Here is a 26,326-nt window from a genome sequence, read left to right as displayed (position 1 = left end):
AACCTATAGACCAGCATTAGTAGACCACCAGCTGCCTGTGCTGACATGTGGACTCACATGGCCAAAGTCCAAACCTCCAGCTATCTCTTATTCTTAAATTTGCTCAGACCAGAGGCTAAAATGTCAAATGAAACAAAATTAGTGAGGACCAGCTGTTAATTGCTCACATTATGTAGTCTCCAAAACCCAATCCTTTGGTCTTCATCTCGGGAGACCAGAAACCTCAGAACAGAGGAGCTGAGATCTAGGGATGCCAGCACTGAGTGGACACCTCAGTCTCCTTAAAGAATCTCTTGATATTACTGAAGTTATGTGAGTTCCTCCACTCTGACTAGACATTCCTGAGGCTATCAGGAATCCCAAAGTGATTTGGAGAATGCTTGGATTTCTTCAAAAGATTCTCTTTGCAACAAAGAGTATAACCGCCTTCAACTGACCATAAGCTGTTGTATAAAGGAAATGAGGGGGACAGTGGATACCTGCAAACCCAATGTCAATGTACCAACACACCAACACTGATGTTACATAGGCAACATCCATTAACGGTTCCAGACTTGCCCCCTTCGCTGTTACTGGCCGAAGCAGAGGAACAATGTACAGGCACAGTCGTGGAGCACAACTGCAGGAGTCCATCCTTACAACAGCAAACCTGCAGCGGTAATGACCACACTGCCTGCTGAACTACATCTACTTGTCCTCTGGGACTTAACAGAGGAATCAGACTCTCTAGGAAACATTCCCTGATAACCGGCCCCTACTTCTGCATTAGATGTTATTCCTATGTACAACTCTGTGCTTAATCAAATTAGCAACTGTAGCAAAAAAAATTAGAGTGATATTTACATTTTCATCTTGAACACTAGAATGTAAAGTTCCTGTGAACAGAAACCATGATTATTTTATTTTTACATCCCCAGGACCAAGTCTAGGGCCTAGCATTCGGTAAACGTTCGCTGAATGGAAGCAGAATGAAGGCACCACCACCATATCTGACACATGTGCCACATTACTGATCTGGAGGCAGGGAGATGAGATTCCTTAAAAAACACCCAGATTTAACAGTTCTTAAAAAAAAGATGGACAGCATGAAGTGAAAATGCCATGACATAGCCTCCTCAATGCTGGAATGAATGCAGTTATTATAACATCAGAAATTACCAGTGAACCTGCCACCATTAATTAATAACACCTTGTAGGCCTATGCATGGAGACCTATATCATTTATTATAATGGTAGTATTTTAGTACCATAAACACTTAAAACAAAGGAAGCTAGTTTAGAAAAAAAATAATTTTAAAAAAAATCTGTATACTTCTGGGGCTCCTTTTTCTATATGTTAAATTTACCTGAAGCATTCAAATGATTTTATTATTTATTCACTTTCTAGTATATTGTTACAAAGTATTTGAAAATTGTTCTAATTATTTAGAATAGAATAGCTAATATCACTGAATTAAAAACTCAATGTTTTATATGTGGATAATTCGCTCTGAAATAAAACTTAATTTCCTTCTTTTGAAAAAATGGTTTTACAAAAGCAAGTTCAATTTAAAAACACTATTATGCAGAGATTTCTGATGAAACAAAAATATACATTTACTCATTAAAAGATATAAAAGATTTCCTATGTATAAAACTTTCATGAAAGTAATGAGCCTATAAAAACACTGAAATCTCTGCCAACTTTCCTGTCATTTATGAAAGACATAAAACATTAATTTACTATCTGCTCTTTTAAATTTAACTTGCTTTTTCTAAAACATCCTTGAAACAATAGGGAGACATCTTGGAATGCGGGCTGAAATATGTACTCTGGATACATTTTATAGACAAAAGATGTGATCAAGGCAAATATAATAGGAGAATAAAGCAGACAAACTTGAATTTGTATCACAAGTGCACAGAGAATAAATCTTGATTAAGTAGTCAGAAGGTAAGTGCTGCATATACAAAGCACAAAATACAGTCTAATAAATACTCCACATGCTCAGGTGATTTCAAATCAACTCTTGCATGCAACTCCATGAAAGTCTAATGCAAGTGTGTGCTAAATGGTTTCCTTCCCCTAAGACAAAACTACTGAAAACTTTAAAAATCTCTTAACCACTACCCAATTTTACAATGCCAGAGAAGAAAAAGAGAAATTATTAATTTTTAAAATTACCCAGCAATTCCATTGCATCATCTTCATTATCAATATCTTCTTCTGTTACCGATGGGGTGGGGCTATGGACAGACTCAAAAGAATCTTGAGAGAGCATTGCTGCCAGAAGTTTCTTATGCTGCTGTTGCTGCTGTTTTAATCCTTTAGTCTTGGGCTCCACCTTCAAGCTGAAGAAACAGTTAAATGTTAATTTTCAATGATGATAACATCACCAATTAGCTGTGGTAACTAAAGAAAATCAACAAATTTTCACTCAATTATTTTGCTTTGCAAATCTATGCACATATTAGTAAAATTTTCCCCAAGGATAATGGAAATATAGACTGTCTTCTTCCTAAGACATCCTTCGGTACCTCATTAACAATTTCCTAGATTGGAATACGTGAAGAATATGACAAACCCCTGCCCCATTTAAGGGAGGAGGTGCTAACTGGCTCCTAACAATTGTTGCCATGTGGGAATTAAAGCCCACTGTTAAATGGTTTTCTAATTTTTTAGAGGATGTAGGAAGTTCAGATCATTATATAAAATTCCCTGATTTACAAAACGAATGCATGTCAAGCAAAACACATGTAATGGGGTAACTATTTTAACACACTATAATAAAATTTTTTTAATGAAAACTTTAATTTACATCATTAAAATAAATGTCCTCACTAGTCCTCTCATGTTGCCTAGGTCTGGGGGTAGGAGAAGGAGGGATGGAACCAGAATTGGCATTTAAATGACTCTCAGTGCCCTCCAGTCTAAAAGAGTCTTTGCAAATTTGGAAGAGCTTCCTTGTGATAAAGCCAGACTCCTTTGGGTAAAGGAGCCAGTCTTTCATGGCTCTCTCCCCCAACTTCCCAAGACAGTGTCTGACGGGAAAACTTACATGTCCACGTGGCAACCATTTATAGTTTTAAAAGTTGTCCCAAAGTTCTTCTCTTTTCTATAATCTGATTTCTTTCCATAAAATTGCCCAAAGGAAGAAAATGGCAAATGTCGCCTCATGGAGGAAAAAGACATGATGAAAAGGAGGAGGTCTCTCTCAAGCAGGACGGAGAGATAACCCTTTCTAAAGGTGCTCAGAAAGAAGGTCCAGGAGAGAAGGCAAATGAGCAAGAGGAGGTTACATGCACTTGGTTAAAAAAACAAACAAACAAAAAACCCAACCAGGTAAGTTTCAGGGCATGGATCAAAACATTTCAAGCGGTCTTAATAGAAGGGCCAGGTTCCACTCTGTCTAAGAGAAGGCTGGAAAGGGCAAAATGGCCTCATATGTCATCAGTGGGCAAAGATCAGTCAGCTCCACCTCACTCTTCACTTCAAAGTTAGGCTGGACACGACAGAGAAGATCAAGGGAAACGCGTGGAGAGAAAGCTTGTTCTCTCCCCCAAGTTAAGGTTATTTAATAAATGCACAAGAAATGATGGAATCAGAAAACCACCATTTTAACCACCAACACAGTAACTGCTCAGGCAAGGATCATCAAGGGATGCTAATGCCCTTTGCTGACAGATTACTGGGGGAGAAAGACTGTCAAAAATCTCAAGGTGGTTTCCAACAGATTATATTTCTACTTGAATTTTTTTGCTTTGAAACAATTATAGATTTCCATGAAGTTGTAAGAAATAATAGAGAGAGATCCTGTGCACCACTGATACAGTGTCCCTCAATGGTAACATCTTATAAAATTATAGCACAATATCACGGCCAGGATACTGACAATGATACAATTCTCCAATCTTATTCAGGTTCCCATTTTAATTGGACTCACTTTTGTGTGTGCCTCTCCATGTATTCAGTTCTAGACTATTTTAGTATTTTTGTGGGTCTGTGCATCATGTATCCACCACAGTCAAGGTAGAGACACCAGTTCAAACATTACAAGGTTTCCTCGTGTTGTCCTTTCCTAACCATTCCCACCTCCCTCTGTAACTCTCCTTCCCCTTCCCTCATTCCTGGCAACCACCAGTCTGTTCCCCATTCCTATAATATTGTGATTTCAAGAAATGTTATGTAAGTGAAATCATACAGTACGTAATCTTTTAGGATTGGCTTTTTTCATGCAGTATAATTCCCTGGAGATTCATTCATGTAGTTGTGTGTATCAGAATTCCATTCCTATTCTTTGCTGTGTAGTATTCCATGGCATGCATATACTCCAGTTTATCTAACCATTCACCCATTGAAGGACATCTGGCTGTTTTAAGCTTCTTGGCTATTAAGATAGAGCTGCTGTGAACATTCATGTACATGTTTTTGTGTGAAAGTTCCCATTTCTCTGAGATAAATGTCCAAGAGTACAAATGCTAGTTTATACGGTAATTTCATGTTTAGCTTAGTTTTTTTTTTACATTTACATTATCAATGTGTGATTATTTTAATAACTCTAAATGTGTCATGGATATATATGCTTTCCCACTAAATAGCTATAGACAGATGCTTGAATATTCATGGAAAAGGAGATGACACAGGATTTGGTAAATTATTGATACAAGAAGAGGCGGAAGATTATCACAGTGTGAAAACATGAGACTCAGGACTGGTGATAATTTCAGGGAGAAGAGAGACAGCGAGGTCTGTAAGCAGGAATGAGATGCAAGGTTCACACCTCCCTCTTCTCCTGTGGATTGCACAAGTGAAAACTGCATCATTAGAGAGAAAAGAGCGTCCTGCTACTGGGAAGTAGGGGTCTTAATGCACGCAAGTGGTGAGTAAGTGGGAAGAGGTGGGGTTTGGAGTCTTTCTCAGAGCACTCGGATTTCTGGGTCCCCTTATTTAGACTTTGAACGTGAATCTTAATAACAGGATTCTTCGAATACCTTCCTGAAGAAAGGCTGTATAGCAAAGCATTTAAGCACATGGAATTTGGAGCAAGATAGCCTGGCTCAGTCACTTAATAACTATCCAATCTTGGGAGAGTGATGTAACCATGCTGGGACATAGTTTCCCTATTCCTAAAATAGGTGTAATAGTAATGTTCTCAAGAGGATGAAATGGGTTAAGATATGTAGAGCACATACAGCCGTCTACTAATTGGTAATTAATATCACTATATATTCAAAGAACACAATGGGCAGCATCCTAGATATTTACATGTCTTTTCTTGAGCAGTAACATCCCACATCCCAAAAAACAGAGAAAGGAAATAAAAAATATCTTGGGACTTCCCTGGTGGTGCACTGGTTAAGAATCCACCTGCACGTGCAGGGGACATGGGTTTCACCACTGGTCTGGGAGGATCCCACATGCCGCAGAGCAACTAGGCCCATGTGCCACAACTACTGAGCCTGTGCTCTAGAGCCTGCGAGCCACAACTACTGAGCCCTCGTGCCACAACTACTGAAGCCTGCACGCCTACAGCCTGTGCTCCGCAACAAGAGAAGCCACCGCAGTGAGAAGTGTGCACAGTGCAACGAAGAGTAGCCCCCACTCACAGCAATGAAGACCCAACACAGCCAAAAAGAAATAAATAAAATAAAAAATATTAAAAAGCCAATTCTTAAAAAAAAAAGTGTCTTTATGAAAAAGAATAGCAGCTACATTTCAATGTGGAGTCAATACACTCTAGGACTCCATTTTGCTTTGGTCTAAAAGGTTAAGTTCTAAACCAGGATCAGCTGGAAAAGGACAGTTTAAAGTGGCCATGCCCTCCACTTCTTCCCACTGGACAGCTTGCCTCTACCATCTGTCCTCTTCCTCCTGGCTGCACTCTTCCAGGGGGCCTGACCTTGCTCCATCTTGTTTCACACTCTGACTCTGAACACAGGTTGTTAAGTATTAATTTTATCTGGCCACATGTGCTCTCTTTGGTGGAAAACTGGATGATTCCTCTCTTGAACTATCTCCTAAGCTTGTTTAGTTCACCATCGCAGCCTAATAGAGAAATCTGTGCCCTTTCTCTTGACTCTAATCAGAAATTAAAGGGTTCTCTTTTATTAAGGCCCAGGTCGTTGAAGAGATCACAAAAAGTTTCACACTTAATCACTTCATTTTGATTTATGCAAAAGAGCTCTGTCTTTTTTCCTTCACGCCTAAATGTGATGTTTTATAATTTATTTAGCAGACATTTATTAAGTGTTTGCTACATACCAGGCACTGTGGGCACTGAGCTGCAGAAATAAGACACATGTCCTTGTCATTCTCCTCGCTTTAAAGCAAGTACTTTGAATCTAGGGTTTTTGTTTTCATATTGGTCTCACCCAGTACCCAGCACATCACCTTGTGTTCATGCTCAATAAGTATTTAATAAATTCACTCTTTCTTTTTGAACCTCATTTTTTCTGACACACTAAATAAGAATTAATTGAAGTAGATGTAATCTGAGTCCTCCAACTTGAGAGATGTGAAAATCCAGGGAAATGGAAAGGTTGGTAGTGAAACAAAAGAAGGAAAAACAGATTGGAATGTGAATAATGAGGAACAAATGGTAGATAATAAATTTGTAACTCCCAGTCACCAGCTGACAATGACCAAGGCCATTCTATGAAGGTTGAAGCAAGTATTTTCATTAAAATACATGGTTTGGTCATGAAGATACTGCTGGGCTATAAGAACTAGACACTGAATCCAAAATGTTGCCTGTCTAATAATAAGAGTCCACCTATGAGTCTATGAGTCCAAAGATGACTAGCAATGTGTTTCATAAAATAATTATTTGAATTAGTATATGTATTTCCTAAATAAATAAATGAATGAATTCCTAAATAAATGAGAACAAATTTTGAATATATTAAAATGACCTCATCAATATTCTGAAACACATGATTTAGCTACATATCAATACTTCTTTTGGTTTTAAATATAAATTTGTGAGTCATAAGATAGAATTTCTGTATGTTTTAGATATTCTTAAGGTTTCTGTTCTTTGATTACTTTAGCAAAATCATTTTTGATTAATCAATATTCTTTGTGCTTAAAATTTGCATGTGAGAATATTCCTAAATTATCAAGTCTTTTTTAGTCTCTGCCACAGGTATTGTATATTTTCTAACATGTCCACAATAGCTAAACTTAGACAATATTAAGGTTACTTCTTTATTCTTGACTTCTTATGTTAAAGAGTGCCCTCCATCCATTTTCTTCCTTCTTGTTCTGGTTTATTTTCCATCATACCACTTATCGCTACTTGAATTTATGTCATAACTTCATATATTTGCTTGCTTATTGTTTGTCTCTTGCTGCCAAGAGAGGAGCTCTATGAGGAGGGGAACATTTCTAGGGTTTGTTAACAGATATATCAGAAGCAGTTATGAGCTTTAATGAAAAGGAACACTTCTTAATGGGAAGTGAATTTAGCTTTTAATATTTAATAAATATTTCTAAGTTGTAAGATTTTCTATCATTTTATGGCATATTTACCATCTAATAACAATGCCCACTTAATGAACAAAGCCAATTCACAAGATCTATAATATTTATTGATGTTTTTCTTATTTTAATAAAGTGGTTCAGCTTAGAAGAGCTTTGTTAGGCTTTCAAGGCTTGATAAGCCTATTTAAAAATTCACATTATAATTTAGCAAGTAATTTTAGGAAATCTATTATCAGCTATTGCAAAGTCGAATTAAGATGGCTCAAAATAGAAGTATATAGGTTAACTCAATTTTTATTTACATTTATATTATCAATGTGTGATTATTTCAATAACTATACATGTACAATGAATATATATGCTTTCCCACTAACTGGCTAGACAAACCATGGCAAATGATGCCAACTGGTAGTACATGATGATCACAGGAAGCCAGCAATCATTCCCTAACACATTCACCTCTTCCTTATGAATCCTTCTTCCTTTTCTTGCTCAGATGCTTTAATTTCTTTCTTAAACTCTCTTAATCTAGAAGCTCTTGGAGAATCTAAGAAAGATGTGGCAGGAAAATGTCCATTTGCACACACGGGGCATTTTGCACATAATTTCAAGAGACTCATAGATCTCTTGAGTCCTTCCAGAGATCATGTAGGGGTCATGAACTCCACGTTAGTAGCCCTTGTCTTATTTTATTAGTTTCTCCATATTGCCCTCATAATTGCCTTCGTTTTAACCAGCACTTAACCTTTCAGGTGACAGCTATGTATACTAAAGTTGCTGACCCTCTTCACACAATGTTGTATTTGTAGGACCTAAGGAAAAAGTTCAGGTAAGGTATATCATTAAAGAAAAAAAAAGTTCCTGGAAAAAATCGTGGCTCAAAGTCTACCAATAAGAATCTCAAAGTTTACCACACCATTTATTTAATCTTCTCTAATCTAATGGTGAAAGTCCAGTCAATCATGTATGTATTGTTCTTAATGACGGGAAAGTTGGTCATGTACTAAAGATGGAGTGTTGTAATAACAGCCAATCAAATAAGACTTGAGCAATTAACAAGAGGGAAATCCATAATAGGAAAAGGGATAAAAAGTTAAGATAGACTATAAACAACCCTTCTTATAAATAAGTTTTATTAATCAGATGTCTACTCATGGCCTTCTATGTGCCACCTTCACTCACATAACAGATGCCTACTGACAATGGCAATGCGCCAGACCCAGCAGGGGAGAGAAAAATGGAAGAAGTCATCTTTGAAAATTAAGTCTTCTCTTTCAAGAGTCTAGAATATCATTTAGTCTGTTAATGTTTAAGACTGTTAAGTTATAAATGACAAGATCATTACTATTTAAGGGCAAAAGCTAATACTCTAGTTATAGACTCTAGAGTCATTAAAAAATTGCTCCCCAATCTGTTTCTATTCATTCAAATAAAATCTAATGCTATGTGAGTTCCTGGTATAAATTCAGAAATCCTGGTTTTATATTAGAGGATGGGATATAGTTCCTAACCTGTACTTTATTGCTACTCTTTAAATTTAGTTCAGAAAGCATGCATTCTTTTTTTTCCTCTAATGGAGCATCTGGGCAGGATTTCACCACTTTCTTCATTTCATAGGTAATATATCAACTCAAAATTTAAAGATACAGAAAAATAAAACTGAAAACACCTTTTCAGAACAAATATTTGAGTGAGATCTTCATGGATTAAGTTTTCTGGATAATGGATTTGACCAGGATTGCAGGAAAGATTCTCCTTTATTGGATATTCAAGAGGGAATAAGAGCTCACTGAAGCTAGGAAGAAAACAGAAGCACTAACATTTGCAATAAATAGCTCCTATTTATTATTATGACTAAACGAAAGCAAAATGAAAGTCAACATTTCTCTATCTTATGTTTAAGAACTAAAGATCTAGCAATGAATAAAGATAAAGGTCTAGTGGGTTTCATTAGTCTAGTGTTAGAAATAAAATTACCCTCATTGACAGGTGAAATTGATCTGACATTTCACAAAAGAAGGTAAATGGATTTTTAGAAATGCTTTTCTTCTCCTTGTACAGTACACTTCAACTATTTAAATAATTTAAAGGTTATTTCTCATGGAAATAGAATCAATTTTCTATATGCCTGAAGCACTTTAACGAATATTCTGAATTTCCTTCCCTCCAGCCAAGTGACAAGTCAAAGTAAAAAAAAACCTGAAAGCGATTACATTGTAGAAAATACAATTTTCTCCTTGAGAAAGAATAATTATTGGTTGCTGCTAAACTTAACGTAGGAAATACAAAGTTACTGTGGCTATGCTGTATATAGGAAAAACTCTTCTGTGGTGGTCAGCTAGTAACACTCACAGAAAGTTTAAACTCCTGTCACATTTTAATTCATGAGTATTTTTTCTCAATATCGTGTAAGCCATGCCTCGATAATGCTTTTTCACTCCAACTTCCGTGTAGAAGTTTTCATTTTTGTTTCGAATTTTACTCACTTCAGTTAGTATTACAAGAAATGGCTACACTGAATATACTGATACTTTTTCTAAAAAATATGATCTAGACTTTTCAAAATTACCCCACTTCTACTAGCATATGGAAACTTAAGGCAAATCTTCTGACACCATTCTGAGCATCATAGGGCTGAGTAAAACGAATTAGGGACTTTCAAATTCACAAATCACAATAGTTTCAAGAATAATTTCAAAAATTAAACACAGAGAATGTAATAATTACATTCAATCATAGTTATCAACTCTAAACTAAAGGTTTCTCTCTATATTCCATCTAACTCCACCTTGTGTAGTCTATCATACATTTAATAGTTTTCTTCTTGTTGAATAACTAGATCTTTATGGTACATCAGAAGTCCTCCCTCTCCAATCTTAACGGTCAGCCCAATAATATAGTAGGTCCTGTCCAATATTATAGTAGGTCTCAACTGACAGTTTATGTCCTGAAATTATTTTTCTATTTGGTTTTAGTAATAAAGAGATGATACTCTTCTTAGATGTAAAGAAAAAAAATCAAAACCAAATCTATAATAAAAGCAAATCTAATAAAACTCTAATTTTAAAACAGAGAAATTAATTTTTATCTTATATGTAACATAATTTTCTATATAAAATTGCCAAGAGTTATTTCATCAAAGTCGTGCACTTGATTTTCCCTTTGCCTTAAATGATTAAAATATTCAGAATCTTAGAAGACATCTCATCTCACCTTCCTGCAGGGCTAGAGCTATTATCTTCATTTTCCCATTGTTCATTTTTACTTCTTGGAATTGGGGGCTGTAGCATTTCAGCGGCCAGTGGATCAGCATCATTCTCTTCTCGACCAATCCACTCTCCAATTACACGTGGTCTCAGAAGAGAAGAATTAAACGCCACTGTTTCCTGAAGAGAAGAAAAGAATTTCTGTGCCTTAGATTACATATTCCCATTAATAGGACAACAGGGAAATAATCTTGTGTAGATTTTAAACTGCTTCCTCAAATCAAAATGTTCCTTTTTTTCTTTCTGAATTGACTTAAAATTTCAGTTTTCTCCATCTCTACTAGATGACTTACTCTCTATGATTTGTGCTGACTCGTGAAGGCCACTGTGATAAAGGATCCAGAAGTGAAATCTCTGGTTTGGACGGCTGCATGTTTGTTCCCAGGATGGCGGAGTAGGATTAGCATTTGTGACAGAGGAGTGTGTGCAAAGGCCCACACAGCGGAAGAGCTTGGTGCTGCTAGGAAATGATACATAACCTCTCAAATATGGAGGAAACTGAGGTGGAGTCAGGGAACAAAGTCAAGAAGAGACAGGGTTGGAAGGATGCACTGCCTCCAATTGCAAAGCATCCTGGACTTCTAGAAATCCAGTAGAGGTTGGAAGCAGAGCGCTATTGATGATGGGCATGCTATGACAATTCAAAAAAATGCTAAACTCTTTTCATAGACTTGGATGTGATGTGGCTCTTAAAATGGTATTTTAAATATTTAAATCATTTAATAATTTAAAACGAATACTGAACACGTGAAACTGCTACGGGTATCTCGGTACATGGGAAAAAAGCAGATTAAAAAGCAATACGTATTGTATGATCTAATTTTTGTTTAAAAAATTCATATGGGTTTCCCTGGTGGCGCAGTGGTTGAGAGTCCGCCTGCTGATGCAGGGGACACGGGTTCGTGCCGTGGTCCAGGAAGATCCCACATGCCGCGGAGCGGCTGGGCCCGTGAGCCATGGCCGCTGAGCCTGCGCGTCCGGAGCCTGTGCTCCGCAACAGGAGAGGCCACAACAGTGAGAGGCCCGCGTACCGCAAAAAAAAAAAAAAAAAAATCAATTAAGAACTCTAAGACAAAGGTGCCGCAGTATGGGGAAGCGACCTGGATCTCTGCAGTAGTTTATCAGAGATAGTCATCTTTGAAGTGGATGCCTCAGCAATCAAAGTTTAAGTCAGGTACTTGCATTATAAAAATAAACAAACAAACAAACAAAAACTGTCAGGGTTTATACTATAATCCATCAATCCAGCATTCATAGACTAATCCATTCATTTATTCATTCTTTTATATTTATTATGACCTACTATGTGCCAGATACTGCTTGATTTATTGGGAAAAACAATGGTAACACCAAAATTTAATGGTTTTATCTGAATGGAGGGACTACAGGTAATGTTAATTCTTCTTTTGGCATTTCCATGTCTTTTCAATATTCTATGAGAAATATGTACTTGTCTTAAAATGAGAAAAAATGTATTTTTAAAATATCTTGATCTAAGAAACACAGGCTTTTAATTTGTAATATTACAAGAGTCTTGAACAATTCCTTAAAAATTGAAATCTGATTTTCTGAATCTTTACAATTCCCCTAAATATTATACAAATACAATAATATATACAATGTAGCATTAATTAATATACAAATACACACCAAGAGCAACATGTGAAATATGACTAAGACATATCTGATGAACATTTATTTATGCAAGTGATTATAAGCGATAGAAAGTAGCTGGATATCTTAACATTGATTCCCCAGCCTACAGGAAAATGTAGCAGATAAATTTTAGTGTTTGTATAATGTAGCAACTAATATGAAATCCTTCTGTATTTATATTCCCAAAGCCAGGAAATCAAAGCTTGCAGCTGTGAAATCATGCAATCAAATTAATGTTTTGCAATTACTGGAAAGGCATATTCATCTGCCACAATTTAATATCATTTGAAGCACAAGAATTAAAATTAACAGCAATACTGTTAAATTTTAAACCTATATTTGCATTTAAGAGCAGATTAAGGAAAAGACATGTTCTAGAAAAAAAATCTATAAACATATTTACAGCTTCAGAATCAGTTTTGGCCTGTGTGACTTTGAAATGTTACTTATTCTCTGAATTTTGTTTTCTCCAACTGTAAAATGGTCATGATAGAAATTATAAAACCTACTATATCAAATGAAATAGTAAGAAGCATAGTTAAACCACAGAATTCTGTACATATGCTAGACACAATTACTTAAGGATGTGGTCTGTATTTAAACTACTTATAAATATGTGACGTAACTGGAAAAAATGGTACAGAACAGCAGGAATGGGTGAGTTAGGTAAGAACAGATGCTTGGTTGTCAATATGGGCAGAGTAACAGAACAGGGAATTGATAGTACAGGTTTTCATTCTATACAGTTGTATTTTACAGAGAGTATATTAAAAAGATGGGATAATTAATTTAGTATTATCAATCTCTACATAATAGGACAGAACTGGGCTTCATAAGAATTGGGACAAAGAAACTGACCACTGTAACAACAGAAATGGGTGAGTTTCGGCATTATAAATGAAAAAAATGAAACAGGATTTAGAGTTGAGAATGATCATAGATTTGAGAATGATCATAGAGTTGAGAACTGCAGAGAATCAGAAATAACTTTTTGGTTGATTACTGGGAAATGAAATGATAGATGCCACTGCTATTGGAAAGTAGAGCACAGAGAGAAGGATAAATAGTTTGATATGCAGCCTGTTTAACTCCAGGTGGCAGCAGAAATTTAGTGAGAAATAGCTGATGAGCAAAGCAATACAAAGAGCTGCAAATAGGGTCAGAGGAGTTAGGGAGTGAATATTTTACAGGTGAAAAGTGGGACTCTACTATTTTTATTTTTCAGAATGCACAAGGCTATTTTTATATTTACTCCTTTATGAAAATGTTATATCTCTAAAAATTCTTGAACATAGTCCATTTACTTGTAACAGAGCAAAATAGCAGATTTTTCTTTGGTTCTATTACTTATATTCGATTAAGCTAAGTAAAAATCTCTCCATAAATCTTTATGAAAGGATTTCAGTGAAGAAAGTGGTTCCACAAACATCAGTACATGGCAAAAGAAATTTTAAAACTTCACACTGAATACAAGTTTTGGAAAATATTTTAAGTACATGGATAAATAAAACATTTAAAATTTCAGTGCTAAGGTGGATAGACCTAGAGTCTGTCATACAGAGTGAAGTAAGTCAGAAAGAGAAAGACAAATACCGTATGCTAACACATATATATGGAATTTAAGGGAAAAAAATGTCATGAAGAACCTAGGGATAAGACAGGAATAAAGACACAGACCTACTTGAGAATGGACTTGAGGATATGGGGAGGGGAAAGGGTAAGCTGTGACAAAGCGAGAGAGAGGCATGGACATATATACACTACCAAACGTAAGGTAGATAGCTAGTGGGAAGCAGCCGCATAGCACAGGGAGATCAGCTCGGTGCTTTGTGACCGCCTGGAGGGGTGGGATAGGGAGGGTTGGAGGGAGGGAGATGCAAGAGGGAAGGGATATGGGAACAGATGTATATGTATAACTGATTCACTTGTTATAAAGCAGAAACTAACTCACCATTGTGAAGTAATTATACTCCAATAAAGTTGTAAAAAACTAAAATAAAAATAAATAAATAAAATTTCAGTGCTAAACAATGTAAATCCTAATGATTCCTTAGAAATGTATAAATACATATTCCTTTGCCCTCCTAAGGCTAGAGGTCCCTAAATGTTCAGATTCTTAAACAAGTATGCTTAAATAATAAGAAAAGCATTAGTAGTCAAACATTCTCCAAAGGTCACAGATTTGCTTAATATTTCCTATTAATAGGAAGCTATCCTATCCAAGAAGTAGTTACCTTAGAGGAAGCCTACTCTCTCCAAGCAGCCTGCTCCCACTGGCTAACTCAGAGTGAGTTCAACAGCTCTGACCACTGGTTATCAGCACAGCATTTGATTATATTCCATGTTATTTGAATGTTTTCTCATCTTAATAAAACGAGCTGTTCATGGAAGGCTGGAATCATGCCTTAATTCCTTTCTCCTCCATAATAACTAGCACAATGATTTAATAAAGTAAGCACAAAAATCTGTCCTGATTGAATTAAACATAATTCAAAGAATAAAAAATGGTGAATTATGAAGTATCTTTATGTCTAAAAATCATATAAAAAATTCATGGACAACACTGATTAACAATTTTTTTAACTCTCTTTTTTAAAATTTTTTTAAAAAATTTTATTGATATATAGTTGATTTACAATGTTGTGTTAGTTTCAGGGGTACAGCAAACTGTTTCAGATATATATATATAAAGAGAGAATATATATATATGTATATTCTTTTTTTACATTCTCTTCCATTATAGGTTATTATAAGATATTGAGTATAGTTCCCTGTGCTATACAGCAGGGTAAAGAAAAAATCAAGGATGCTGCCATAAGACCCTTCATTAAGACCTCTGAAAAAACCTAAGTTGGTGTCTATTAAGAATGTTGTTTCGCAACATCTAAAAAACCAGCAGTTAAATCTGGAGAGAGAGGCGTGTCTTGTAAAGAACTGTGGATGTGGTTTTTGGCACAAGAAGAAGACAGGAATCATATACACAGGAAACCCAAACATTATTTGGGATAGCTGAATTGGCAAAGGCAACAGCCTGAAGTAAAAGGGACTGAGACTATTCAAGAAGTAAATGGCTCTCGGGGACCCATTTTTCTACACAAAGGAAGAAAATTGAGGAAGTTGCTCAGAGGCATCTTTTCCAATGCCTTCTTCAGAAGTGGCCAAAAGGTTAACAAAAAAGAAAGAAACCAGAAGCTGTGGAAAACAATAGATGGGGACTCCCAGAGAACCCAGTTTCCACTCCCAGGGAACAGAACTGGGGCTTAATTAAGGAACACCTCCCAACCCCTTGGACAGGAAGACCTGATGACATTTGCCCAGCAAGATTTAAGAACTGCTATGAACCAGTAATTTCTATAAACCTCTCATTATTTCCCTTCTCTAACAGAAATATTTAATGTGGTTATCCCACATCAGTCTCATCACTTAATGGAAAAGAAGAAACAAAACTATCATCATTCACATATATTTTTAATATAGACAAACCAAGAGAATTCAGAAACACGTTACAAATTAATATGAGTTCAGCAAGCTTACTGAATTTAAGATAAAATTAGAAAAATAACATTCATTCCTATATGCCAATAAGTTTTAAAATGTAACTTATAAAACAGATACCATTGACAATAATAGCCCAAAAGACAATGTACCTAGGAATCAATTTAATAAAAATCTACATGCTCTTTTTGAATGTAACTATATGACTTTATCATAAAACACTATAATATTTAATTAAATGGAAACATGCTTCGTCGATAGAACGACTCAGAAATGTAAAGACGTCAATTCTCTCATATCAATCTAAAATACAAAGCAATTCCAAACCCAATGGAGTAACAGAAATAAGCAAACGGACCAAAAGAGGAAAATAGAAGGCCTAGAAACAAGATAAGTGACAGAATCATGTACATTTATGGGCAAATGATGAACTTTTCAATAAATAGTTATAGGAAATTTATATGTTCCAACTTTTTGCCATATTAAAAGAACAATTTCAAGTAGATTAAAGATAAAAAACAGAATTTTTAATAGAAAATAAACAGTAATATTTTCAGGATATCAAGTAGAAAAGAATTTCTTAAAACATTACAAGTTATTGTTCAAAGTTTCTGTTAATAGAAGGCACTATTTAAAAAGTGATGAGAAGCCTCAATATTTAAGAATAGATTTGAGACACACAACAAGAGCTGACATTCAGAATGTATAATAAACTCACACAAATCTAAAGAAAAGAAAAATAACTGGGCAATAAACATGAGCAAAAGAGACAAGTGGGGGGCTTCCCTGGTGGCGCAGTGGTTGAGAGCCCACCTGCCGATGCAGGGGACACGGGTTCACGCCCCGGTCCGGGAGGATCCCACATGCCACAGAGCAGCTGGGCCCGTGAGCCATGGCCGCTGAGCCTGCGCGCCCAGAGCCTGTGCTCCGCAATGGGAGAGGCCACAACAGTGAGAGGCCCGTGTACCGCAAAAAAAATAAATAAATAAAAATAAAAAGTAATTGTGTGTGTGTGTGTTTTACAGTATGGCAGGTTCTGCCATTGTTGTTTTGGCTTTAATATAAGCAAATATGCATCTATATTTTCATTACACTTACTTAGATAAATGATAGCACACTATAAACACACTTCTTTTCCTTGCCTTTTTTATTCAACAATATATCCTGGGGATCGCTCTACAGTATCTACAGAGATATTCTTTCATTTTTATAGCTGTATGGTACTCTATAGTGGAAGTACTATAATTTATCTGTTATTCTTCTTTCAATGAACATTTAGTTATTTCAACTCTTCTCCTATTAAAGTAGCACAACAATGTACAGTGACCCACATTGGTCTTTTCATAGGTTTGCCAGTGTGTCCTTGGAATAGACTCATAGAAGTAGGATCATTTGATCAAAGAATGACTGCATATATAATTTTTTATATATGAAGACATTGAAAGCCTGGAGCTTGAAGGATGGAAAACAGTTGGAGAAAGGGGAGGGACGGACAATGAACAAAAATGTGGAAATAAATAAAAAATATGACTTGGAAGTACTGTAGTCTGGCTGCCGTGCAGTACTCCTTTTTTTCAGCACAGCACAGACTCTGAGTAGAGAAAAAGAGGAAAATAAAGCATAAGATATAGATTTGAAAGACAAAATGGAAACTGTTAATTCTAGTCTTAGAAATTTGGACTTAATTTGTGAATTAGCAGGGAGTCATGAAAATTTTTTTAGCAGGATTCCCTAGGTAGGGTTCCCTAAAACCAGAGGCTAACCAAGTGATACTGATGGGGTCTCTTTAAGTGAAACCTGTAAGAGACTGAAGGAAGCAGGAGAAGACGGGAAGAAGCTAGGCAAAGATATGGGTTCAGCTAAAGTCTACTCTCAGCCTATCCCATAAGGAGCTCTGTAATGTAAACGACAACTCAGAGTCTTATTTTAGTCAGTCATTGGTTGATGGTGAACCCAGGCATCTCTGGGCAGGATGGCTCCCACTGAGTTGAAACCATCCTCTGGAAAAGGGTGAGTCCAACAAGCACCCAATATTCACAGGAGTTGAAGGATGGGTCACACTGCCCTACTGAAGGGTAACTGAGCAGGAACCAGCCAGGCCTACTATATGGCATTTTGAAGGGTGAATTAGAATGGCAGGAGCCTGAAGAATTAGATAAAGATATGAAAGGTAACTTGGAAAGTGGCTGTGTAGGCAAAATAATGGCTTCCCAAAGATGTCCACATCCTAATCCTCAAAGCTCTAAATATGTTACATTAAATGACAAAAGGAGATTTGCATGATTAAGGTTAAAGATGCTAAAATGAGATTATCCAGATGAGCTGGGTGGCCCCAAACTAATCACAGGATTTCATACAAGTGGACAGCTTTTCCGGGATGCAGTTAGAGAGAAAGGAGATACTGCTGCTGGTTTTGAAGATGCAGAAAAGGGACCATGCACCAGGAATGCAGCTGCCTTTAGAAAGTGGAAAAGGCAAGGTTAACGACTTTCTCCTAGAACTTCAGGAAGGAAGGAAGCCCTATGACACCTGATTTTAACCCAGGAAGATGCATGGTTTAACTTCTAAACTACCGAACTGTATGATGATAAATGTGTGCTGTTTCAATTTGTTACAACCACAGTAGAAAACCAATACGATGGCTAAGAAAAGGGAAAGGAAAAGACTAATGAATACGACATTTATTAAAGTCTCACAATTTTTTTAAAAAACCTTAAAAATAACATTAGCTTCTGTTTTATTTTTCCATATTAAGTAGAATTAATAATTCTTATTACCTTTATCAGAATTCATAAACTAACTTCAAAAGTCACAGAAAAAACAACTTCAGTGAAATAATAAGTGAATTAGAATATGACAGTAAAAGATCCGTATTTTATAAAGGTTAAGCAAAGTAGATCGTTAGTGAACCCCCAAAATTGTTAATGGAAGATTAAAAGGAAGAAGCTGTGTTGATTTTTATTATTACATTAAAGACACACGTGTCAGCTCAACACCCATTGTAAATCATTCTTGTTTTAAATAAATTTAATTTTTTTATACAGCAGGTCCTTATTACTCATCCAGTTTATACACATCAGCGTATACATGTCAGTCCCAATCGCCCAGTTCATCCCACCACCACCACCACCACTTCCCCCACGGCTTTCCCTCCTTGGTGTCCATATGTTTGTTCTCTGCATCTGTGTCTCAGTTTCTGCCCTGCAAACCAGTTCATCTGTACCATTTTTCTAGGTTCCACAAATGTGTTAATATACGATATTTGTTTTTCTTTCTGACTTACTTCACTCTGTATGACAGTCTCTAGGTCCATCCACGTCTCTACCAATGACCCAATTTCGTTCCTTTTTGTGGCTGAGTAATATTCCATTGTATATATGTACCACATCTTCTTTATCCATTCAGCTGTCAATGGACACTTACGTGGCTTCCACGTCCTGGCTACTGTAAGTAGTGCTGCAGTGAACATTGGGGTGCATGTGTCTTTTTGAATTATGGTTTTCTCTGAGTATATATCCAGTAGTGGGATTGCTGGGTCATATGGTAATTCTAGTTTTAGTTTTTTAAGGAACCTCCATACTGTTCTCCAGAGTGGCTGTATCAATTTACATTCCCACCAACAGTGCAAGAGGGGTCCCTTTTCTCCACACCCTCTCCAGCATTTGTTGTTTGTAGATTTTCTGATGATGCCCATTCTAACTGGTATGAGGTGATACCTCATTGTAGTTTTGATTTGCATTTCTCTAATAACTAGTGATGTTGAGCAGCTTTTCATGTGCTCTTGGCCATCTGTATGTCTTCTTGGGAGAAATGTGTATTTAGGTCTTCTGCCCATTTTTTGATTGGGCTGTTTGTTTTTTTTAATATTGAGTTGCATGAGCTGTTTATATATTTTGGAGATTAATCCTTTGTCTACTGATTCGTTTGCAAATTTTTTCTCCCATTCTGAGGGTTGTCTTTTTGTCTTGTTTATAGTTTCCTTTGCTGTGCAAAAGTTTTGAAGTTTCATTAGGTCCCATTTGTTTATTTTTGTTTTTATTTCCATTACTCTAGGAGGTGGGTCAAAAAAGATCTTGCTGTGATTTATGTCAAAGAGTGATCTTCCTATGTTTTCCTCTAAGAGTTTTTAAATCATTCTTTTCAACTACAGTTTTAGTACCAGCCTGAGATTCACATTTTCTTAGCGAGAAAAATGCAAGGCTGTGAGTTTCATGGTCAGCAGAGGGCGCCATGGGGCAGGCTCTCCCTCTCCCCCAAGGGGCAGGCAAAGGATGGTGGTTTGGCCCTGGAAGCCTGTGTGTCCTCTGTATAACTTTGTACTCCTGAATATCAGATGTGAGAGTGGGAACAATTTTTTTGCACTGACATATTTTTTTCAATAAAAGCTTATTTATTACAATAGTTGGCATCTTCCTATTGAAAAATAATAAATATGTAATAAATTTCAGCAATATCCAAGAAGCCTTCAAAAATAGGAACATTAGGTAAGTAGTGAAAATCTGCAGTTTATGCAGCTTAGTTAAATGGAAACTCCCCTGAGTGAGTGCTTAGAAGAGAGGAGGTGAGAGGGGGGAGGATGTATCCTAAGGATGATATTTAACCAAGTGTCAAGGCTTCCACATTTTTATCCAATGAAGGTGAAATCCATTTTCAGTTGAAAGAACAATTAGTGTGTCCTTTAGCTCACCAAAAAAAAGGCTGATGTAGAAACCAACCAGGCTGCAAGTCAGAGCCCAGGAAAAAAAGGGAAGGACAAGGGCCAAGCAGTCACACAAGCTAACTTATGGCTCAGGCAGGCAGGGCTTTGTGGAATATACTGGAAGGAGCAAAAGAGTGAACCCAGAAATAGTGATGATTATGTTTTTGCACTTAGAATGAACACAAAAAATAAATACAAGACAGGGATTATTAAATTTCTGCAAATTATAAGGAAAGTCACGGTATACGGAGGAGACGAGCTGGGGCAAAGACAATGATGGACAGAGGAGGACTAGAAGAGCAGGACAAAGCTGGGAGACCTCACCCGCCACTTATTCTACCTGCTATGGTATACAGTCAAGATCTGGTTTTGCACATAGTACAGATTGAAATTTAAATAATTTAAAAATATTGGGATGGTTTATCAGTTCATATTTAAAAGTACATTCATAAATTTCATTTATTTAGTAAATCAGAAATGTATTTTTTGGTACAAAACTCAAAAGGTATAGTCCTATTTGGAATAGAAGGATACTAACTTTATTGCTTTTGTAAATTATAATTATTACCTTATAGTTTATTATTTTAAAATGTCATGATTTATATAATCCCATTTTTTGCACTATACTTTCTATCACTTTCTTTCTACCTATATATCTAGGCACCAAGCCAAATTTCAATATGTTTTCTCTTTAGAGAGACATCTGGACCAATGTTCACCAAATATTGATAGCTATTTCTAGGTGCTTCTCTTTTTTCCAATCTGATGTCAGATTTTTTTTCAGCCACAACAGACTGAATGCAGAAGCAGATATGAAAATCTAAAATTTTCAATTAAACCAGACAGTAAAGAGATTTTCAAAAATGTAAACAGGGCTTCCCTGGTGGCACAGTGGTTGAGAGTCCACCTGCCAATGCAGGGGACACGGGTTCGTGCCCCAGTCTGGGAAGATCCCACATGCTGCAGAGCGGCTAGGCCCGTGAGCCATGGCCGCTAAGCCTGTGCGTCCGGAGTCTGTGCTCCGCAACAGGAGAGGCCACAAAAGTGGCGTACCACAAAAAAAGAAAAAGAAAAAGAAAAAAAATGTAAACAATGCCACTTTCTCACAAATATCTTGTTTTGGAAAATAAAGTATTTTTCATAAAAATGTTATTTTTGTTAATGTAATGGTTTTATCAGTGCTATTTTTAAATGAATAAACGTAAAATTTTTATCAGTTTTAAATTCTAACATGGCAAATATTGATAAATGAAACCTATATAAATTAAAGCTTTTGGGGTCCTCTACATAATTTTTAGGAGTATAAAGGGGTCCTAAGACCAAAAAAATGAGAACTTCTATTTCAGTGACTCCTACATGTATAACTCTAAATCAAATCTCACTCATGAGCAAGAACTCATATAAATATGTTTCATAGACAACTCAAACTAAACAATTCAAAAGAGAAATCTTGATGCTATCCCAACCTGCCAAATTTGCTATTTCCCCAGGTTTTCCAAGTCTGTTAAATGGCACCACAATTCACCTACTTGCTTATCTCCCAAACCTAGGAATCATCACTGACTGATTTCTTCTACAACTGATCTATTAGCAAGTTTCACTGACATTACTGTTAAAATATATTCCTAATCATATCACTTCTCACCACCTTCACAACTATCACCCCAGTCCAAGGCACCATGATATTCCCTTGGCATCTTGGAATTAAAAAAAAAATCTTACTGAGTAAGGTTTCTATTGGGTAGCTATAGAAAAGTACAAGTGTCTTCCATATCACCATCATCATCATCATCATCTAGATACAGGCAGAATCCAAATAGTTTATATTAGTTTTCATTTTTAATATAGTGATTCAGTGATTCAGCTTTCTCTAACCAAATTCTAAAACTCTCAACTCAAAAGAACAGGTGATATTATATATTTCATGCAATAACTTTCTTAAAAGAAAGCATATAACTTTGAAAGTTTTAAAATGTTAGCACCAAATAAATTATATTTGAACACTTTATGTTTCAGAAACTCTTTCATTTAGACAATGGATTAAAATGTAAGTTCTATATTTTATTTTCATTAGATGGTTCAACGTACCTTATCGAGTTCATCTGAAATTGCAATACCTGGGATTCAAGAGAGAGAGAGAAAAAAAAAAGTTTTAGAAGCAATCCTTAATAACCCAATCTTAAAAACAAAAATGAAAGTTCCAATTTGTAGAACTAGTGAATTTTCCATCCTACTTTTTCTTTTTAAGAGTGCTTCAAAATAATGTGGTACCATCCTTTCTACTGATGAAAACAAATTAGAAATTTAAGTCAACTGTAACAGAGTGAACTGCTGAAACAATGCAAATGATCCAACAAAAACAAAACAAATACCAAACAAAACAGGTACCTACAAGCCTACCAGCCTGTAGGCTATTAAATGCAGAGCAAACTTGCAAAGACAACTGTAGAGATGTTGTCTTTATGTGATGACAATCAAGTGCAACTTAGCCTGTTACAATTTTGTTCTTTCTTAAGAACTGATTCAGATTCCTAGAGTGATAAAACATTAAGGCAGAAAGGTGGTTGTAGGTCATGTATTTTAATTCCCCTATTCTCCAGATGAGACACAGAATAGAGAACTTAAGGAATCTGTCCCACATTCCCTTAGATCAACAGCTTCTTGAGCCAATGGATAAAGATTCCTCCTCACAAGCTCCGCTTCTCCCATCTACACACTCCTCAATGTACGCCAGTCCAATATTTGTCTTTATCATTCTTCCAAAATTGTTCTAAGTTAATAACGTAAAAAGTTTTAGTTCTTAATTTATTTCTCTGTGATGAGAGACTCTGTTAACCCCACTCTCTTTCTTGAAATGCTACCCTACCTTTTCTATTCTCCTTTGTCTCCTTCACAGGAATACTCTTCTCTGAGGGTAGGGAGTCCTTTCCTGAAATGCCAAGGGTACACTTCCCTTGGTAACCTAACCCATACCACGGACATTTTTATTCCTCTATACGGTGATGACCAGCAAATCTTTATCACCAGCACAGTCTTTCTTCTGAGCCAGTTGCTGAATCCCTGTGGGCATTTCAGTCGTAACACGTCAGGCTAAAGACATAATCCTCCCATTGTCTCACTTCCCCTTCTGTTTGAATGATGTTGTGCCTATGGCTGCACACAGGCACTGTGGCCAGGCACTGGAGCAGGTGTGGCCAGCACTCAGGTTTAGGACATAGGACAGAGGGAAGCTGGTGTCAAACCCCAGTGTTGTGGTTTTGTTTGTTTGTTTTTTTATGTTGCCATGAGAAACTAGAGGGCAGGTCTTCACAAAAGCCGTGAAGGCTCCCTTCCTGCCCAGTGTTAGGAGACAGGGATGTTGACAGCCCCTCTCTCACTGCAGCCTCTAGCACTTGCTCAGTCTCTCTCAGCTTTAGCACTTTGTTCACGGTCCTGTGTCAGAGCACTGAGCTCTATCTTCCATTTCCTGAGAAAGTATGTGGGCTGAAGGTGGTTTCATTTTTTTGTTGCTTTTTAATTGTATATCTTTTTGTATGACAAAAACTATATTTTGTACTTAACCAGATATATTTTTCACCCCAGGTGGGGGGTATTCTTTGTAAAAAAATAAATGAAATAAAATCAAGGTTTTTTTAATGGCAAAAAGTTTGTTTTCTTGTCTCTGAGATGGTGTTGAAGAAGTTATTAGAAAGAAAATGTGTCCAAAAGAGCATTCCCTCTACTTCACAATTCACATGGTTGAAAACCCTGTAGAGAAACCATTTCCTATTGACCGTAATGAATACAGTCAGAGTGTGGGTTGGTGGGGTGAAGAGGGAAGGAATTTGAGCTACATTGTCTTTTGTCCAATTCACCAAAGAACTGTAGTGGGATCTTCTGGTGGTCCAAGCTAGTTTTCTACATCTATAGTTAATCATTACTAAATTCCTTCAACTTTGGAGTGCATGAGGCTTTTTTTGATTTTTGTTTTGTTTAATGAGCTCTTGAAATTACAGGGAAATGAAGTTTGTGAGGGGATTTGGAAGGAAAGGGTTATGGGTCTCTTTCATAATTTGGTTTCATCATGGAGTTTCTTCCAGTATAAGCCTGGTTTATATGCCAGAAGACATCATACAGGACTTAAGGATTTAGAGTTATGACCATCACGTTATTTGAAGGCAGCTACCGTTTTTTTTTTATCTCCACAGCTCCCATTACAGTTCATATCCAAGCACATGATCGTAACCCAGTAAATGTTTGCTGAATATTCAAACCAAGCCTCGCTCCTTAGGATATGCTTCAGCAGTTTGTTACTTCCTTGTAGAGTACTAACAACAGACCGATGGCACAATTCCACCTCTAATTGAAATGATTTTTATTATTCCTAAAGGAGTGACACGTGATAAGAAACCCTGAGATGGCAGAGGTTAGCATACTTTCTGATTCCTGGTTCATTTAAACCTTTGCAGACAAATCTAGTCCTAGCCCTTATCTGGGGGTTGGCTTTTCTATGGACCTCCATGTAATAATTCCAAACCCCAGGCTCCTGGAAGTTCATAGCATCAATATCAATTGAACAGAAAGTAGGACTGAAGAGATTCTTTTCCACGTCAATCTTTGTCTGCATCTATCTGTCATTCTCAGCAGCTCTTCTGTTCTCTCCTGACTGTCTCTCTGTCTGTTTTTCTTTACCAAGGGGTCAGTCTCTAGCTCTGCTGTCATGCTGACCATCACCTTCCTGGGCCAAGAGGCAAGGAAAATTCTAAAGTCTGAAGTCCAAGGAGACACAGAAAATAAGAACAGACTGAAGCCAACGTTCAGCAGACTCTAAAGCACAAGAAAGAACGAACTGGGTTGGAAGAGAAAATCTGAAAGTAGTCTCAAGAAAATGAACCTGAGTAAAGATCCCCTCTCTGTGGAGGCTACTTTACCCGTTGCTGTATCATCTCAGTCCACTAAAACTAGTAAATTAATCACACACAGAGCAGAAAAAATACTATGCCCTACTTCATCTCAATAAATGGCACCAATCTTCCCCTTGTAGATAAAACTAGAAACACAGGTGTATTCAAGATGAATTTTTCATAACAATATTCCATAAAATTCTTCTTTGGTAAAAGTTGTTGGTAATTAAGAAGTTTTATGTGTCACTACACTAAAACAGAGTCTGGCCATGACTTTGGGGGTTCGGGGTGACCTAAGCTTAACAATTATTCAGGAACTTGCTGTATTATGAAGGTACCTGCTTCAACAGTTCAGGGAGGGAAGGCTTCATGAAGGTAGCATTGCAGCTGGGCGGCATCACTACTGAGTGAGTGTGGTGAAGAACTCTGAGATATTCTAATGAGTCTACAGTAGGGAGTACATGTGAGACAGACAGATCCCACAGCTTTCTGAGCAATGATAAACATTTCTAGAGGTCTAGCATATCACACATTTATGAATATTTGGGTTTAAAAAATATATGAAATTATTCAGGCTCACTTGGAATAACTGAGATTTCAAGATAAGTACCAAATGGTTTATGTAAACACATTAGTCCAGTTTATAGAAGTCAAATATATATTTCAAATGCTTATATTTACATTGATACAATATTACAAAAATGTTCCTTTCCAATACGATTTCAAGATTAGAACTGAATATATTGTTTAAAAATAAATATTTAAAAGACTTAATCTATTTTAAAAGACAGAAAGGGAGAGTAGGTACATAAAACAAAATTTTCTTTCTCATCCAAAACCATAAAAATTAGATATCTGGAATTAA

At 36.4% G+C, this 26,326-nt stretch overlaps 1 protein-coding gene across 2 annotated transcripts in view; it reads right to left on the bottom strand.

Annotated features, from left to right (window-relative positions):
• Nucleotides 1–2,147: 2,147 nt before the first annotated feature.
• LOC132500843 (uncharacterized protein C8orf34-like) overlaps nucleotides 2,148–26,326 on the bottom strand; it is a 104,774-nt gene continuing 80,595 nt past the window's right edge. For both annotated transcript variants that reach the window (XM_060116139.1, XM_060116140.1), the window contains 3 exons: nucleotides 22,667–22,695; nucleotides 10,676–10,848; nucleotides 2,148–2,331 (listed from right to left, as the gene is read on the bottom strand). In XM_060116139.1, the coding sequence (XP_059972122.1) occupies nucleotides 2,148–2,331; nucleotides 10,676–10,848; nucleotides 22,667–22,695 (386 nt within the window). The remainder of the gene's footprint in view (nucleotides 2,332–10,675; nucleotides 10,849–22,666; nucleotides 22,696–26,326) is intronic.

Source organism: Mesoplodon densirostris, chromosome 13 (assembly GCF_025265405.1).
Source record: "Mesoplodon densirostris isolate mMesDen1 chromosome 13, mMesDen1 primary haplotype, whole genome shotgun sequence".
In the NCBI taxonomy this organism is placed as follows: Eukaryota; Metazoa; Chordata; class Mammalia; order Artiodactyla; family Ziphiidae; genus Mesoplodon; species Mesoplodon densirostris.
Note: the sequence above shows the minus strand (reverse complement) of the source record. Positions and strands in the feature narration are given on the sequence as shown.